This window comes from Caretta caretta, chromosome 3, assembly GCF_965140235.1.
Source record: "Caretta caretta isolate rCarCar2 chromosome 3, rCarCar1.hap1, whole genome shotgun sequence".
NCBI lineage: Eukaryota > Metazoa > Chordata > Testudines > Cheloniidae > Caretta > Caretta caretta.
In genome coordinates this window covers 29,582,911-29,599,907 of record NC_134208.1, presented here as the reverse complement: position 1 = coordinate 29,599,907, position 16,997 = coordinate 29,582,911, and the positions used below count along the sequence as shown (strand labels likewise).

At 42.0% G+C, this 16,997-nt stretch overlaps 1 protein-coding gene across 5 annotated transcripts in view; it reads left to right on the top strand.

Moving 5' to 3' along the window:
* The window catches only part of LPIN1 (lipin 1), a 106,927-nt gene that overhangs the window by 67,214 nt on the left and 22,716 nt on the right, over positions 1–16,997 (top strand). For 3 of the 5 annotated variants that reach the window (XM_048845530.2, XM_048845531.2, XM_048845533.2), the window contains 7 exons: positions 26–121; positions 2,152–2,477; positions 3,557–3,676; positions 5,429–5,536; positions 12,282–12,411; positions 14,322–14,637; positions 16,817–16,910. In XM_048845530.2, coding sequence (XP_048701487.1) covers positions 26–121; positions 2,152–2,477; positions 3,557–3,676; positions 5,429–5,536; positions 12,282–12,411; positions 14,322–14,637; positions 16,817–16,910 — 1,190 coding nt within the window. The remainder of the gene's footprint in view (positions 1–25; positions 122–2,151; positions 2,478–3,556; positions 3,677–5,428; positions 5,537–12,281; positions 12,412–14,321; positions 14,638–16,816; positions 16,911–16,997) is intronic. The other 2 variants (XM_048845532.2, XM_048845534.2) reach the window with 1 other exon arrangement.

The window sequence follows — 16,997 nt, the reverse complement described above, 5'->3', positions numbered from 1 at the left end:
TTATTGTTTTGTTTTTTCCCCCAAGGTTGACATAGAAATTAATGGAGAATCTGTAGATTTGCACATGAAACTAGGGGACAACGGAGAGGCATTTTTTGTACAGGAAATGGATAATGATCAGGTAATGTCCAAAGATAATTTTCATTTGTCAAAATTCTGATGCATACACTGTGGCAGCGATTTTGAATTTAGGGCTTTTGTTTAAAAATATGCCTCTATCTAGTGTATGTGTAACTGTATCATTCTGATAGAAAAATGCACAGCAACTCATAGAGGAGTTTGGTACTGGATTAAATTAGCATTTCAGGTTTAAATTTTGACAGCTTGGCATAGCCCATTGTCAAATAATAAGTATGGCCCAAATATATATGTGTGTGTGTGTGTATGCTCATACAGGTACAAAAATACACCCACTTTAACACACTCCAAATATCTGCAAATACATTGCCTAATGCACACTTGTAAATCAGTGATTTACACTGCCTAGGCCTATGCTTGCACAAATCTCTGATTTGTGTGTGTGTGCACTGAGCATTGTGCTTATGCAAAAGTGCATGTGTCCTTTTAAACATTTGGTCTTAAAGTGTTCGTTACGCATTAAAGGTATGATTCTGCACCCATTACTCGCACTGAATACTACTTAAATTAGAACTCCTGTTGTGAGACTCTGTGATTAACTGCTATGCAGTTTAAATGAGGCCCACACTAATGTTGATGACACTTCCCACAAGGTAGAGAAGGGGTAACCTTTTAAAGGTATTTGCTTTAGGAGTATGCAACAATTGTTTTGATTCTCCAGCATGAGAAAAATTTTAAACCCTGATGCACCAGTTCAGTCCCATTAACTTCAGTTAAGAATTGCATCCATGAACATTCTTTCTCCCCATGTCTTTACATCTAAATATGTTAGATGGTAGCAATCATTTCCAGATAAAGAAGATTGCTAGGAAACTTTCCAAATGTGTTTTAGATAAAATACAGAATAAACTGGGGTGTGTATATTATATTATTTAGTGTATATAACCACCTCATAAACAGAATCTTTGGGAAATTTCTGGTCTCCATGAAATCTTGACATTGTGTGATTCAAGTCATACCTGTCACTGATGCAGAGGTTACTAGCCTACTGTTTCCTGAGAGTGGTGTGATCTATACGCAGATCACGGGGGCATGACCAGGACATAAGTTATGAATCTTCACTTAAGAAATAGTGGTTCCATCACTTAATAAGCACTGAATTCTGCCCTGGGATGTGCACAGTGCCTGCGAAGCTCCCCATTCAATTGGAACCTAAGCAGTCACCTACTTTATGTTCAAGTTGTGTGAAAAGCGAAAGGAACAATTGTGTTACAAGGCAGAGCCCTAACTGAGTGTGGAAGTGAATGTACCTTCCAAGGTGCAGCATATGCTCTGCTGTGCACCTGGGTAGTTCCATGAGCCTTTTGTTGGGTGGGTGTGCCTCTGCCTCCTCCCTTCCTGCCCTCCTTTAGCCCTGCAGGGAGACTACAGCTTGTTGGGGCACATGGCAGAAACAGTCTCTGTGTTCCAGGAGTGTAGGGACAGTAATTGTGCCTCTGGGTGGGACAGTGTGGGGAGGCTTCTCAGGCCTCTCCTTGCATCCATGCTGAGGCCTGGCACAGTCTAGCCCAATGTCTCTATTCTGATGTGTTAACATTTGAGATGGGCCTGAACCACAAGCTTTGGGTATGGATCCAGAGCAGAGTCTGTGGAGGTTTGGATCTAGGATTCTGGTTCAGGTCCATTAGAGAGACAGAGGGTGCTGAGCCATTAAGATGGATCAGACTTACTCCAAAATTCTATGTTGTTTGGACCCAGCCTTCTGGTTCTGGCCTATATCTAGTATCAACTGGCTAGAGACTAGAGCTACTGATGGGCCAGTATTAGCTATATAGAAGAACCCCTTAGTGCAGGTACCCTCCCTTGCTTCCTCTAGGAGCTGCCACCCTGAAAACAGTTCCCCCTGGCTTGAAGCCTAGAGAGCCCACATGGGGAAGGGGCACTCTGGGCTTGAGTTGTTTTGATAGTCAGTTGGGTTAATGGACAGAGACCATTCGGCTCAGATGCTAGACCTATATTTTTGACTGTGGGGGGGAATAATATATCCCCTGTTTTTGATTTCTTTGTCTTCAGGAGGTAATTCCTTACCACCTCGCTACATCCCCCATTCTATCAGAAGGAGCTGCTCTGATGGAATCACAGCTGAAGAGGAACTTGATAGACAGGGTGAGGAATCTGGAATCCACTGGATCCTCACAGGTATCAATCCCCAGTCTTGCTTCCCAGTCTGCTATAGAAAGCTCCTCGATTTGTGTCTCTGTGAAGAAAAGAAGGAAGAGGAGGAGGAAATCTACCCATAAACTTGACAGTTTAAAAAGAGAAGACACATCAGAAGATGAAGAAATGTTTTCTATACAGATTAGTTCAGAGGAAGAGAATGAGCCCGTGGACAATATGAGGTATCATTTATAATGCAGATCTAATGCCAGATTGAAAGGATTAAATGTTTCTTGCATGTATTGCACAGAGAGGGGACTCAGGTGTTTTTTGGATGTGTGTGTAAAGATGGCCTTCTGAATTAATAACCAAGCCCTCAAAACTAGTTATGAAATCCAAGAGACTTCTGATCTGAAACCAACATGGAGAAAACCCGTTTTTAGTTTGGTTATTACTCCCTGGTAATGTATAGGTACAGGAGTCTAATAGATACCCAGGACCAGAGCCTCAGCTAGTGTAAATTAGCATTTCTCCTCTGCATTGATATATACCAGCAGAGAATTTGACCTATATTTTGTGTCCATACAGTGGATAAAAAACATTCTGATGATTAATCCAGAATATCCAGATCCACTAATTACTGGAGCTATCATTGGGCTAACCCCATAGATCCTGGAGTTACAAGCATGGAGAGCCAAACTCTCTGTGGGTCCTCTCTTGGTCCCCTTTGTTCAGCTCTGCAGTTAGCTCTCCCTTGTTTTCCTCTCCCTACCTGTGTTTTAGAGCAACAGTAGCTCATGGGTGCATTTCTGCTTTGAAATCTGGCAGAATAGGAGGGAAGCTTGTGACGTACAGTGATTGCTGCTTTGGATTTGTCCCCTCCTACTGTACGCACTTCCCATCCCCCATGCATCTACTCTGAACCAGAGAAGCCCCATTTCCACAGTCTGCCTACAGAAGGGATGTTGAGGATTCAGGGGGCGAGTGTAGCATGTAGCAGAGTCATTGCTTCCCCCTTCCACTTCTTCAGATTTCAGCTCCCCCTCTCCGCCCCCCCCAGCAGCACACATGGCTGAAGAGCATCTGGTCCTGAGAATGAGTTTTAACCTAGGAAATTGATAGCAAAGTGACGAGAAGAATGATATCTGTGGAACTACAGGGTATGAGTGAGACTGTGGTTTTCTCCCACTATTTGATTTTGTACCAACATCTGCATGTCTTCTTACTAGAACATGTCTCCATTATTCTATTAACTGAGATATGAGGAAAATTAATATTCAGGCATTATTTTAACTTCCAGTTTGTTTGTTTTTGTGCTCAGGATATCTGTTACGGATATGTTTAGTGAAGAAGTGTCTGAGATAAATGCTTCTGCAATCAGTATGCTTTCGCAGTCTGTACCATACACCCATTCAGATGGAGAGTGGTCACCCCTTCAGAGGTACAGTATATAGAAGTAGAATATATAGGTTTTTTTTTTAAACAATCTCCCCTTCCTCACTTAGAGCTTGTCTAAACTGGCACTTTACAGCGCTGCAACTTCCTTGCTCAGGGGTGTGAAAAAACACCCCCCCCCCAAGTGCTGCAAGTTTCAGCCCTGTAACATGCCAGTATAGACAGTGCACCAGTGCTGGGAGCCGTGCTCCCAGCTCTGGGAGCGATTCCCCTCATGGAGATGGGCTGCGACTACACAAGCCATGTTAAATGTTGCCAGTGAAGACGTGCCCTTAGTCCTACTTGCTGCCTTCTCAAGTCTTGTTGAGTCAAGCATTATCACTATCAACTACTAGATGAATACCTTCTGCAGTTGAATATGTGGTATAGTTGTAGCCATGTCAGTCCCATGATATTTGAGAGACAAGGTGGGTGAGGTAATATCTTTTATTGAACCAACTTCTGTTAGTGAGAGAGACAAGGTTTTGAGCAACACAGAGCTCTTTTTCAGGTCTGGGAAAGGTACTCCCAATGTCACATTTGCATTTAGCTGTGACGCTGGGAGAACCTTTCCCAGACCTGAAGAAGAGCTCTGTGTGGCTTGAAAGCTTGTCTCTGTCACCAACAGAAGTTGGTCCAATAAAAGATATTACCTCACCCACCTTGTCTCTCTACATTTGAATTCAGACAGTATGCAACAGCTTTAGGGCAACTCTGCTCTCACTTCCAGTCTTCAAATGTGGAATATGCTGTGTGGAATATTTGTTGCCTTAATCTGATCACGTGCCCAGTGCTGATCTTTGAAGTTGGGAATCATGCTGCCCTAAACCAAAAATTCATTTGTCCAGAAACAATGATCTAATCCTGCAGCACTTACTCACATGTGCAGTAATATTGATGTCAATGGGTTTGTATAATTACCATATAGAGGGCTGAACATTCAGTGGAAGTTGAATCCATGCTACACAGAAAGACTTTAGTGAATTTAGTCATGAGTCTATTTTCATAGAATCATAGAATATCAGGGTTGGAAGGGACCTCAGGAGGTCATCTAGTCTAACCCCCTGCTCAAAGCAGGACCAATCCCCAATTTTTGCCCCACATCCCTAGATGGCCCCCTCAAGGATTGAACTCACACCCTGGGTTTAGCAGGCCAACGCTCAAACTGTATTTTTTTTACTTTGGGCCTGATCCTTCCAAGACTTGCAAGATTGGGCCCTAATATGTAAAAAACCAAGATTCTTTATGATTCAAGAAAATAAGCTTCCTATGTCTATTTCAAAAAACTATTTCTTTAGTGACAAAGGTGACTGTAACATGGAATGTTCATTATAGATAATACACATATACATACAGCATATTATATACATATATTCCTTATGCATTTCTTGTTTAATACTCTTTGTGTACACACAGTGTGGGTGTGCATACATTAGAATCAAAGTGTGTCAATTTGGACTGCATTTTTTCCTCCTGAGGAACAGCCTCAAAGCTGTTCAGTTGACGTCAGACAAGTCCTCTTTCCACAGGTCACAGTGAGGTTCCAATGAAGTCTATTTCTGTGTGGAGACTTGGTGGCTAGTTTGAACTGTATGCTACCTTTGTGCTTCTAGACTGCAATGCTTAGATTTTGAAAACTTGAGATGTACAGTCCTGTTTTCAAATGGCCTTTGAGTGCCTGAAGAGCTTGTGTTAATTAGCACCTATTTTGAATAATGACACCCAGTTTTTCTCTCTTTCAATATATCGTGCTATCCAGTAAGCCTTTTGATTGCACAGGGCCATCCTCCCATCTCACTGTTCCAGCAGACGGAGGCCTATCTAGTTCTTGTCCTCATCAATCCTCTCACTTCCCTGCTATAGACAGGTAGAGGAGTTATTCTTCCCCTTTTGGGGTGTGTGATTAATCCTTTAATGCATTAACAATATGCAAATTTTGCCTAACTTACAAAGCTGCTTATTACTAACCTAGACACTTGGGAGGAAAATGCAAGATAGCAGAATTGCCTTTACTTACCTCCTACCTGGGCTTTGAATGTAGGTAAGTTGCACAGAGAAGCCCTGCATTACACTATGATGGGTAATATAACATCAGTATAATGAGAAAAAGGATTAGAAAAATGGAAAAAAAGACCAAGGAAACATCCAAGGACAAATGATCCAGCTCCTCGGCTGGTGTCAATTGCTGTAGTTCTATTGAAATTAATACAGATATTTCCTTTCGGGCTTTCTGTAGCTTAAAAACAAAAATCATTTCCACTTCACAGAACACAGGGCCTTCCTGCAGAGTTTGCTTTCCCTCTGTGATACCAGAGTATTTTAAAATGAAAAATCTAAAACCCCGCACAAGATGATGCTTAATCAGACAAAAGAGGGGGTGGCATGAGTGAGGAAGCCTTTTTCTCTTGTCCTCTGATCTTCATTCTTTGGGTCGGGGATGGAAGCTCTTCTGTACTTTGGACTGTTCGGGAGAGAGCATCTAGAGAGAGGAAGGATGATCCAGTGCATAGGACAATAGCAGAGGACATAGGAGACCTAGATTGAAGTCTCTACTGTGCTACATCCTTCTTATGTAACTATGGGCAAGTCACTTACCCTCTCTGCACCACCATTCCCCATCTGTAAAATGGGAATAATAGCACCTCCTTACCTCACGGAGATGTTGGGGACCATGTATCTGAGCACCTCACAATCTTCAGTGCATTTATCCTCCTATCACCACAGTAAGTATCTACGATAGATTGCATAACATTCAAGGGATATGGCATTTGAGTAATATCTGCTGACACTAGTGACTAAAAGATGACTTGTGAAAGCTTTTCCTGCTACACTTAGTAGCTAGTGAGATACCCCTTTAGCTGTTACGGTTGCCCTTTTCACTTTCAGTGTTATACAGAGTGATGATGTTTGCATCATGCATCTCTTGTGGTACCTCACCCTCTTTCCAGCATTTAAATAGCAGCTGATGAAGATATGTAGTAGGCTGTCTTTCCCACACTTGAGGATTTCTGCTGGGATGCCATCTTTTCCAGGACTCTGGCCACTTGACAGCAAATCAATGGCCTTGCTTCGCTCTTCTACCGTGGGCTCCACATCTAGATCTGGCGTGACCTGTGGAGTTGGTATTTGGTCCAGCGATTCGCTGGTGATGTTTCTTTCTTGTGTGTATAGCTCTGACTTCCAAAAGTCATCTTATTGCACCTACAACAGCTGGCGAATCATGTCTACCCTGAATCACAGTGCGGATTCAGGGCTGGAAGATCAACTATAGACATATTTTCTCTGAGTCAACTCCAAGGGCAAAACTGACCATTGTACATGGCCTTTGTGGACCTAACCAAAGCATTCGACACAGTCAGCAGAGCAGGTCTATTTGTAATACTAGAAAAGATAGGATGCCCACCAGCCCTGTTATGTCTTATATGTTCATTCCACAGCAACATGAGAGCAACTGTCCAGTTTGATGGGTCCACTTCAGACAGCTTTGAGATGAAAAGCGGAGTGAAGCAAGGATGTGTTCTTGCCCCTACACTCTTTGGAATCTTCTTCTCAGTACTTTTGAACTGTGCATTTAAGTACGTGAAAGATGGAGTGTATCTCCACACAAGATCGGATGGGAAACTTTTCAATCTATCATGACTTAACTCAAAGACCAACGTCAAAAAGGTGCTAATAAGGGAACTTCTATTCACTGATGATGCTGCCCGCATAGCCCATGATGAAGATCTACTACGGGAAATCATGGGCCACCTTTCAAGTGCTTATCAGGCATTTACTCTCACCATCACTATTAAGAAAACTGTTGTATTAGGACAGGTAGCTCCACAAGATCCTTCCATCACCTTAAATGCAAACCAGCTAGAAGTAGTCCAAAAGTCCAGCTATTTAGGTTCTACAGTGACCACCAACCTCTTACTGGATGAAGAACTAAATGTTGGAGAGGCATTGGAGAGGCTGCCATCACCTTTGGCAGACTAACTAAGAGCGTGGAACAACTCAAAGCTTACGATCAAGACCAAAATGCTAGTGTACCAAGCTTGTATCCTCAGCATTCTCATGTATGGTGGGGAAACATGGACAACGTATGCTCATTAGGAGAAAAGGTTAAACAGTTTCCACCTATTCTGTTTACGCCGCATACTCAGCACCAAATGGCAGGATAAAGTCACCAACACAGAGGTTCTTCAAAGGGCAAATTTACCAGTTGTGACAGCCCTACTCAAGCAAAGATGACTGCGCTGGCTGGGCCATCTGAGTAGGTTGGAAGACGGATGCATACCCAAGGACATGATATATGGAGAGCTATCAGAGGGAACAAGAACAACAGGACATTCCAAGCTTCACTACGAAGACAAATGCAAGTGAGAGATAAAGGAATTTGGAATTGATCCTGACCAATGGGAAATCTTGGCAAGTGATCATAAAAAGTGGCACCATCGTCTCCATCAGGGTATCAAAGTCCATGACAGAAGCTGGCTCCTACAGCTTGAAGACAAAAGAGCCTGTAAGAAGCAAGCAGTTCCCAATCAAGATACATACATTTGCAATAACTGCCAAAGATCATGCAAATCTTGGATTGGACTATTCAGTCACATGAGACATTGCAAACCATCTACATCATAGACGGCAATTCCCACTGTCTCTTGTAGACGAAAGGATGCTGACATGACAGTGACTAAAGTAAGGTTTCCATTCCTTCTTGTGTAACATCAACAGAATGCTGGATATGATTCAATCATGGTTTAATCTGTAATAACTAATTGAAGACAATGGAATTTCACAAGTCTCACCAAGGGCTTAATTGGAAAACAGTGGGGTTGCCCAGTGATAACAGGGCCTAATTCAACCTATAGAACTTTTATTACTGATGTTGATTTGAGAGAAGGAAAGAGCCTGGTTTGAATCTCAGATCTCAGGCAGTCTTTGCCGGGTTGGTGGTTATAAAGATGGAAGCTCTCAATGCCGTTTTACAGTGTCGTTTTTCCAAGCACAACACCACTTTAAATAATCAAAAACACCTCCCTCCTGTGCTCAAATGCATCTTTTCTGTGTCAGCGAGAAACAGATAGATAGCTCCTTTTAGCATTTGATCAGCCAGCTTGTGTGCTGTGAATGCTGCTTATTCCCCTGGACACAACCATCACACTGTTTCCTTGTGGTCTCTCCATCTGTTTGTCATATCCCCCACCTCTTATCACAGCTTAGATTGTAAGAGCTTCAGGCCGAGACTCTATTTTGATATCTGTTAGCACAGCACCTAGCATGATAGGGTCCTGCCTTCATGCCGCTACTGCAGTGCACATAACAAATGTCAAAGATAATAATAATTTCACTAGGGTTTATTGTATGCCAGAGGAATTTCCCACGTTTGCTATACTGCCTGACCTGTCGGTGCACATCACCTTGCTGTGATGGTAAGTGGACTATTTTGAGAACTCTCAGTCTTCTCCAAATATTTACTCCGTTAATGAAGTTCAGATCATACTATATGGTTCCCTTTGCCTGAAAGAGCATAGTATTTTTTACATAGATTCTGTAACAGTTTCTTCTGGCTAAATTCAGTCTGTTTTGTGGGATTATAATTTATCCCCCCCATAGTCTACAACATCATTCTCTAATCTCCGCCCCTCTCCCACTGACATCCCACCCTTCCATTTATTTATTTCCCTTCTGACGTATACCTCCTAGCCTTGAGGTTCATGTCATGATCACCATTTTTTAAAACATGATCGGGATTCCTTTGGGAGCCATTAATATTCTTGAGGCTACTGACTGATGCAAGACATGCCTTCCTCAGGAGTTTAGTACATTACCTGAAGAATATTCCCGACCCCTTCAAAGCCACAGAGCAAGAAATTAGAAGTGGGAAATGAACCTAGAAGGTCTCCTACATGGCAGAACACAATCACTAGATTACCAGTCTTACATGGTCTTGATCTTGAATAAGTCCCGCTCATCCCTGATTGAAGCAAGCAAAACTCTTCCATTGCTCGGCACGTAATTTGTCCCAACTCAGTAAAAAACAAAACAAAAATCTTTGAAGACAATGTGCAATGTGATCATGAGCTTTGTTAGTTCTTTATCAAAATTGATTTTGACCGTAGCTATGTGCAGTGAACACTGTCTTAAGCAGCCACAGCATGGCAGAGATATACATGAGGTGTGAAGGCAGAAGTATATGCATATGAGCTCATAAACATAGCTAGTGCCTTCATTAATAAACCATGGGTCAGAGAGGTGTTGGTCAGTGGGAGGAGCAGTTTAACATTATTAAGGGAACATCGTATGTAAAGAAAAAAGTCCTTGAGTTTCTCATTGTAAGCCCAGGGGAAGCGCTGAGGCAGGAGGAGTCCCACATCACAGATCAGGGTATTTAAATTCCTGGTGATTTTTCATAGAATTCTGCCAGGCTCAATCCCTACCCATGGGGGGAAGAGTTCTCTCTTCAGTTGAGTAACCTTATGGCCCAAAAAAGACTATGCACATCCATGGAAGAGAAAATCCTTTCCAAGCAGAGCAGTAGTAGTATGCTGCAAAGAGACAGTGCATTTGCATTATTTGCTCACGTTCTTTCTCAGCCTTGGAGTCTCCTAAAGTCTTTTTTTGCGATGGCTCCAAAGGCACGGTGTGTTGCAGAGCTGCACTATGTAGCTTTTTGCTTCCCAGTGCATGGTAGTTTTGGGACTTCTGTGGGCAGGAAGAGGGTCAGAAGATTTCACTCTAAGGAAATGACAGCTCACCTCAGAATGGTGAGAACACCAACCCTAGCTCGCTATTTGTAGATGGCATGGGAAACTAACCTTTGCATCATGTTCCAAGCAATCTAAGTAGTAGGATAGTAGGAATGCTTTAATATCTTTTTTTTTTTTTGCAAATGCAATTTTTCTTCTCCTTTGCCTCCTGGTGCATGTTTATGTTTCTGATTTGATATTACAGCACTTAATTTAAGAGGCCCAGACATTCCAAACATTCTAATTATAATTCTTATGCACTTCTTAAAGTGACATTAGTGTTTGTGTGTTAATCTACAAGGGGAGCTCTATAGAAAAGAATTTCGGAATGTGGACATCTTTTGCCTTCTACATTTTTAAGTTTTATTATATCTAAATTGCATTTAAGCAAAGCCAGACATTTACAAAACAAAATACTGAATATATATATGTAGATACAATATGCATTCTTGGTTTTTTGGGTGGGGGACAAAGGTGGATTAGTAGGATTGCTGGTTCAAGTCCTAACCCAGCTACTGATTTACTGTGTTCCCTTGGGCAAGTCACTTAGGGACAGATTTTCAAAGGTAGTTAGGTGCCTAAAGATGCAGATAGACACCTGGGCCTTAATCAATGGAAGCTAGGAGCCTAAATACCTTTGTGGATGTGGGCCCCAGTGGGATTTTCAAAAGTACATAGGTGCATAACTCCCATGAAAATCCCACTAGATGCCTGTTTGCATCTTTAGGCACCTAAATATCTTTAAAAATCTTAATCTCCCCATCTGTAAAATGATGAGATTGTGGTGAGCATTGATTAATGATTGTAAAGAGCTTGGAAATCAATAGGAAATTTTTTTTCTACAGCAAGGACCCACAAATGTGCTGATTTTCTTAAATAACTAATTACTTGTAGCTGGAGGAACTTAGCATTTGCAGTGTTTAAGGTATTTCCTATAGCAAGCACAGGAAACTGTAACGGCAAAATGCAGATAATTAGGTAACCTTGTCTATTTATCAGAGGGAAAACTGTCAAGTTTTAAGATCTGCCATTGTGTTAGTGCAAAGTAATTGTTATCTGAAAACAGTCAGACTAAAGAAGCTGCATCTATTTAGTTGATCTAAGAAAAGGTTAAGAAATGTCATAGTCATGACAAATTCAGATTGGAAGTAAAAAGCACATTTTTAATAGTGAGGGTAATTAACTGTGGGAACAGCTTTCCCAGGGATGTGGTAGATTCTCCATTACTTGAAGTCTTTAAATCAAGATTGGATGTGTATTTAAAATATATGCTTTATCTCAACCTGAAGTTACAGGCTTGATGCAGGAATTCAGGATGAAATTTGAGGGGCTTGTGCTATGAAGGAGGTCAGACTAGATGATCAGAGTCATCCCTTCTGGCTTTAGAGTCTATGAACCGTCACTGATTAGTGGCTGATTTGACCATTTGTACTATTGACGACTGACTTTATTGCATTAAACAAAGATGATTGGTGGTGCCACAGAGTAGTAATTTACTAATTATCACTATTTCTTCCATGTGTTTTTATGCATGGGATGCCCTCCCTGAACTAGTCTGTACCCCCACCACCTTCAAATTCCTCCTCAAGACCCCGATGCCTATCAAAACCTGACAGCTATTAATGGGTGCACAGAGAGCCAGTCTGAGATAGTTATTTTGAAAATGGTTTGTCGTTCTTCCACATCTTTGATTTGCTGCTAAGCTCCTTAGATTTTTGAACTCTTTGGGTCAGTGACTGTTTGGAAGGTGCCTAGCATATTGTGGTGACGTTTGTAATACAGATACTATACAACAAGAATGCTGCATAATGCAGCTTGGCCTATGCTTTGCTTTTACTTAGCTGTTTAATAAGTACCATTTTGTTTTGTTTTGTTTTCCAGTCCCTCAAGTTCACGCCCTCCCACTCCTAAGAGCGATTCAGAATTAGTCAGTAAATCCTTGGACAGGGGGATGCAGAAGAATAACCCACAAATGCACTGGGCCTGGGGAGAACTACCTCAAGCTGCAAAGGTATCAAACATCACTCCTGTTTCATTCCTTCCAATATCTACTGTGTATTGTTAATAGGGCACATGTACATGCAGGTGCAATATTTCACATAGCTGATATATGTGTTTGATTTTAGGCTTTTACTTCATACAGGCAAATCAAAGTCAGGATTAAGAGCTGAATTATGTTGAGTCTTGAAAGATGAGGACAAGAAATTAATATCTAATGAGATAGAGAAGGGGGAGCCAGTGAGGAATTCAAAAGGGGATGGTGATGCGATTTGATGGATGGGCTAGGAAGATTGCTTTAGAGGCTGCAGTTGGGATGGGCTGGAGAGGGCATTGTGGACTTTTGGAATGAATGTCCAAGAGGATGAGGTTGCACTGATTGATATGGGAGATGATGACAACTTGGACAAGAGTTTAGCTGTTGGAACAGAGTAGAAGGGTTGGATCTTTAAAGTATTGCAGGGGAAGAAATGGCAAGTTAGGGGCTTGGCCTAGACAGGAAATATTTATGTAGGCAAACATTTCTGCTAAATGAGGAAGACTTTGCATGTAAACACTTTGTGCACAGAATTAAAGGTACTTAATGTTGTTCATATTTGTTACTGACTGAAATAGAGAACATTCCTGGCCAAGTTTTCATGAAAAAAGTGACTAGGTATTTTGGGTGCCCATCTTGAAGTATGTTAAAGGGAGCTGATTTTCAGAAAGTTCTGGGCACCCACCTTCTGACAGTCAGGCCCTTTCAAGGGGTCTGCGGATGGGCACCCAAAGTCACCAGTTGATTTTGAAATTCATAGCCCCACCTGTAACTGGTTATAGATAGCGAGAGACATCAGTGACTGAAACAACCAGGTACAAAAATGCTATGTCCCACAATTGCCCTATGGACAGATGATGCAGAATAAAATTTTCAAAAGTGCCAAAGTGACTTAGGAGCCTACGTCCCATTGAAAGTCAATGAGACTTAGGTTCCAAAGTCACTTAAGAGGTTTTTGAAAATGTTACCCATATATCCAACTAAGAGGCATCTTTACTATGGCTTTGTAAGCATATGGATCACAACTATTAATTTTATGTAAAGTATTAGAGCTGCATAACAGTGAGTGAGCGCTGAAGTAAATGCAGCGTTTGGCACTCGGGGTATGGCAGCGGATGGTGCATGTCTAGCTGTTGCATATTCTAACCAATAGGCTGACTCTGACATGACAGCCTTGCGGTGTGTATGCCTTGAACGTTATCATAATCAAGACTCAAACTAAGATCCGGGTGGTCTGTTGGCAGCTGCTCTACTAAGCAGCAGCGCTACCAAGTAAAGAAAAACGGGGCTTAGCTCCTGGGCAGGCTAATAGGAGTGGTTCTGAGCATGGCTTCTCAGAGAATCACTAGGAGCCACCATTTTTATTAGAAGTGTTTGTTCACTAAAGTCCCAGGGTTGTAACCACTGAGTGCAACTCCCCTTCTGAAATCAACAGGAGTTCTGCAGACAGAGCATCTATTTAATTGGGCTGTTAAGAATGAGTGATTCAACTAACTGAGATTTCCAGCTGTAGCTGGTTTACTTGAGAATCAGCTTTTAGTGGGCATGGAAACGATAAGTGTTACGGGCCCTATTCCGCTTCCTAGGAGATGCAGAATGCCTTCACCTCCCATTGAAATCAAAACCATACAGGGCAGTGGAAAGTAGAGCTTTGTGTGAATAGACCAGGCTAAACTCTGACTATTTTGTGTCCGATGAAGTGAGCTATAGCTCACGAAAGCTTATGCTCAAATAAATTTGTTAGACTCTAAGGTGCCACAAGTACTCCTTTTCTTTTTGTGAATATAGACTAACACGGCTACTTCTCTGAAACCTGTATTTTGTGTCTGGTTCTCTCTTTTTCTCAAGGGCTTTCATTATACTGATCTGTTCATTTTTTCTCCTAGTCCACTTCTCTACTCAAGGCAAAGGAATCCAGCATGGTGAATGTAAATCCTTCGGAAAGCACTCATTTTCGGGTAATTCAAAGTGAGTCTGCAGAGGAGATAAGCAGCTTGACTGCTTTACCTACCATTGGACAGGCAGCTGTTGCGACTTCCGATGAAAATGACTCCCAGCCAGCGCCAGCCGAGATAAGTGAACCAGAGATAGAGGCTCTAGGAGCAGCTGCACCATCACTGCCTGAAAATGAAGAAATCAAACAAGCTGCAGCTTGCTTAGTCCAGCAAGCAAGCAAAATAGATTCCCCTTCTAGAAAGAAAGGTAAAGCAGTTGCTCCTGCAAATCCATGCACATGATATTGCACCAAGATCCCACAGTGATTAGGCACTTTGTAGCCAGATGAACTAATCCATAAGATCAGAGCATTTCTGGAGAGCCTGAAAGGAGAGCAATATGCCTTTTAACATAAACAACAGTTGAGCATGTATGTGTGGAGTGGGTTTTTTCAAAGAGAGCTGGAATGACAGCGAGAGAAATAATTTTCTTCCTTGGTTATTGTACTTAGCAGATCTGTGCAGATAAGCAGCGCTGCAAAACTTGTAGTAAATTCTTCCCTATTTTACAAACCCACGGGTTGCAGAATTTTGTGGTCTGAGCTACAGGTTTCCTTTTCAGCTGTACCAGTAGTCTGCCCTACAGCTAAACCGTGCCACTGCTAGCTTGTGGAATGTCTCAGCCGCCAAACAAAGTTGCAACATGTCCTTTGCTTAAACATCACACATACCACAAAGCAGAATGGTCCAGTCACACACAAGGAATTTCTGTTGTGTTCAGAATACACATAATCTTCAATTGGAATATAACTGTGTCCATTTTATTCCTCTCTAATTTCCAAAGATGATGCTAGATTGTTTTCTGATAAGGGATATAATCTCCACGTGAAGTTTACACATTCATAATATGTATTTTGGTAGATCCCAAATTCTCCAGGGTGCTGAGTCTTTACATGAGCAGACATTATTACAGATACATTTCTCAACCAGTTCCCCAGGGGTTCCGTGTCTGTGAAGGTAAGATTGAGGTGTTCCATCTAGTATGCAATCATTTGTGGTCCTTCACTTGCCTTCCTTTGATTAGTCGTCGGAAATTCAGGGAGTGAATTGTGTGTTTTGAGTAAAGGATGCAAACTGGAGGTCACAGCTCTGAGTAAGACTCTCAGGATTTCACCCTCTGTGCAGTCACTCTTATAGAAGTGGCTACAGCAGGAAAGCAAAGATGGTTCAGTGGCCATGTCACTGACCTAGGACTTGGGAGACCTGTGTTCCAGTCCCTGCCCTTTGTCACGAGGAACAAGTCACTTAGCAGCTCCGTGCCTCAGTTTCCCATCTGAAAAATGTGAACAATAGCACTTCTACCTGGACAGATATGTTCCGAGTCTAAATATATTAGAGTGTGTAACATGCTCAGATAACATGGTGATGGGGGTCATATAAGTACCTAAGATAGGCTGTTAGAATTTAAGGCTAGAAGGGACGATCGTGATCATCTGGTCTAGCCTCCTGCACATTGCAGGTCACAGAACTTCATCCACCCACTCTTGTAATAGACTCATAACAGAGAATCCACCATGTACACTAGTTTAAACCAGTAAGTGACCCGTGTCCCATGCTGCAGAAGAAGGTACAAGGAGCCCTCTAGGGTCTCTGCCATTCTGATCTGGGGGAAAATTCCTTCCCTCTCCAAATATGGTGATCAGTTAGACCCTGAGCATGTCAGCTAGACACACCAGCCAGGGAAAAAATTCTCTGTAGGAACGCAGAGCCCTCCTCATCTAGTATCCCATCTCCAGCCGTTGGAGATATTTGCTATTAGCAGTCACAGATGAGACACAGGCCATTGTAAGCAACCTCACCATTCCATCCCCTCCATAAACTTATCAAGCTCAGTCTTGAAGCCAGTTAGATTTTTTTGCGCCCCCTGTCCTCCTTGGAAGGTTGCTCCAGACCTTCATTCCTCTGATGGTTAGAAACCTTAATCTAATTTCAAGCCTAAACTTGTTGATGTCCAGTTTGTATCCATTTGTCCTTGTGTCAACATTGGTGCTTAACTTAAATAATTCCTCTTCCAGCAAAACCACACCATTGTAAAGTTTCTTTTGGTCCCTCACCTGTTAGGTATCAAAAAGAGGTATCCAGGTTAGGTATCCCAATGAGACATCACGTGTAGCCGGCATTGACTTCAGTTGGAATTGTGGGTGCTCAGCACCTCTGAAAATCAGCCTTTTGGTGTCTCACTAAGGCATAGAAAATCAGTGGCCAGTTGTGAAACTATTGGCCTTGCAGTTTTGTCTCATTGTAAATAATCCTTTTTTCTTTTAACTATGAATTGTGTGCACATGCTTTATGTGCTTTATAGCTCCTTAAGATGTAAGGGTTTTTTTAATTCTTGTTGTGTATTTGGAAGACACCAATTTATTATTTATTTACTCTGTGTTTGACAGATAAACGAAGCCGGCATCTTGGTGCTGATGGTGTCTATTTAGATGATCTCACCGACATGGATCCAGCAGCTGCTGCTCTTTATTTCCCCAAAAAGTATAACTATTTATTTGGATTAGACTATATTAGTTAAATCTCCATCTTCTCCCATCAGATTCTTAGCAGGTCTCGTGCCAAGATTAT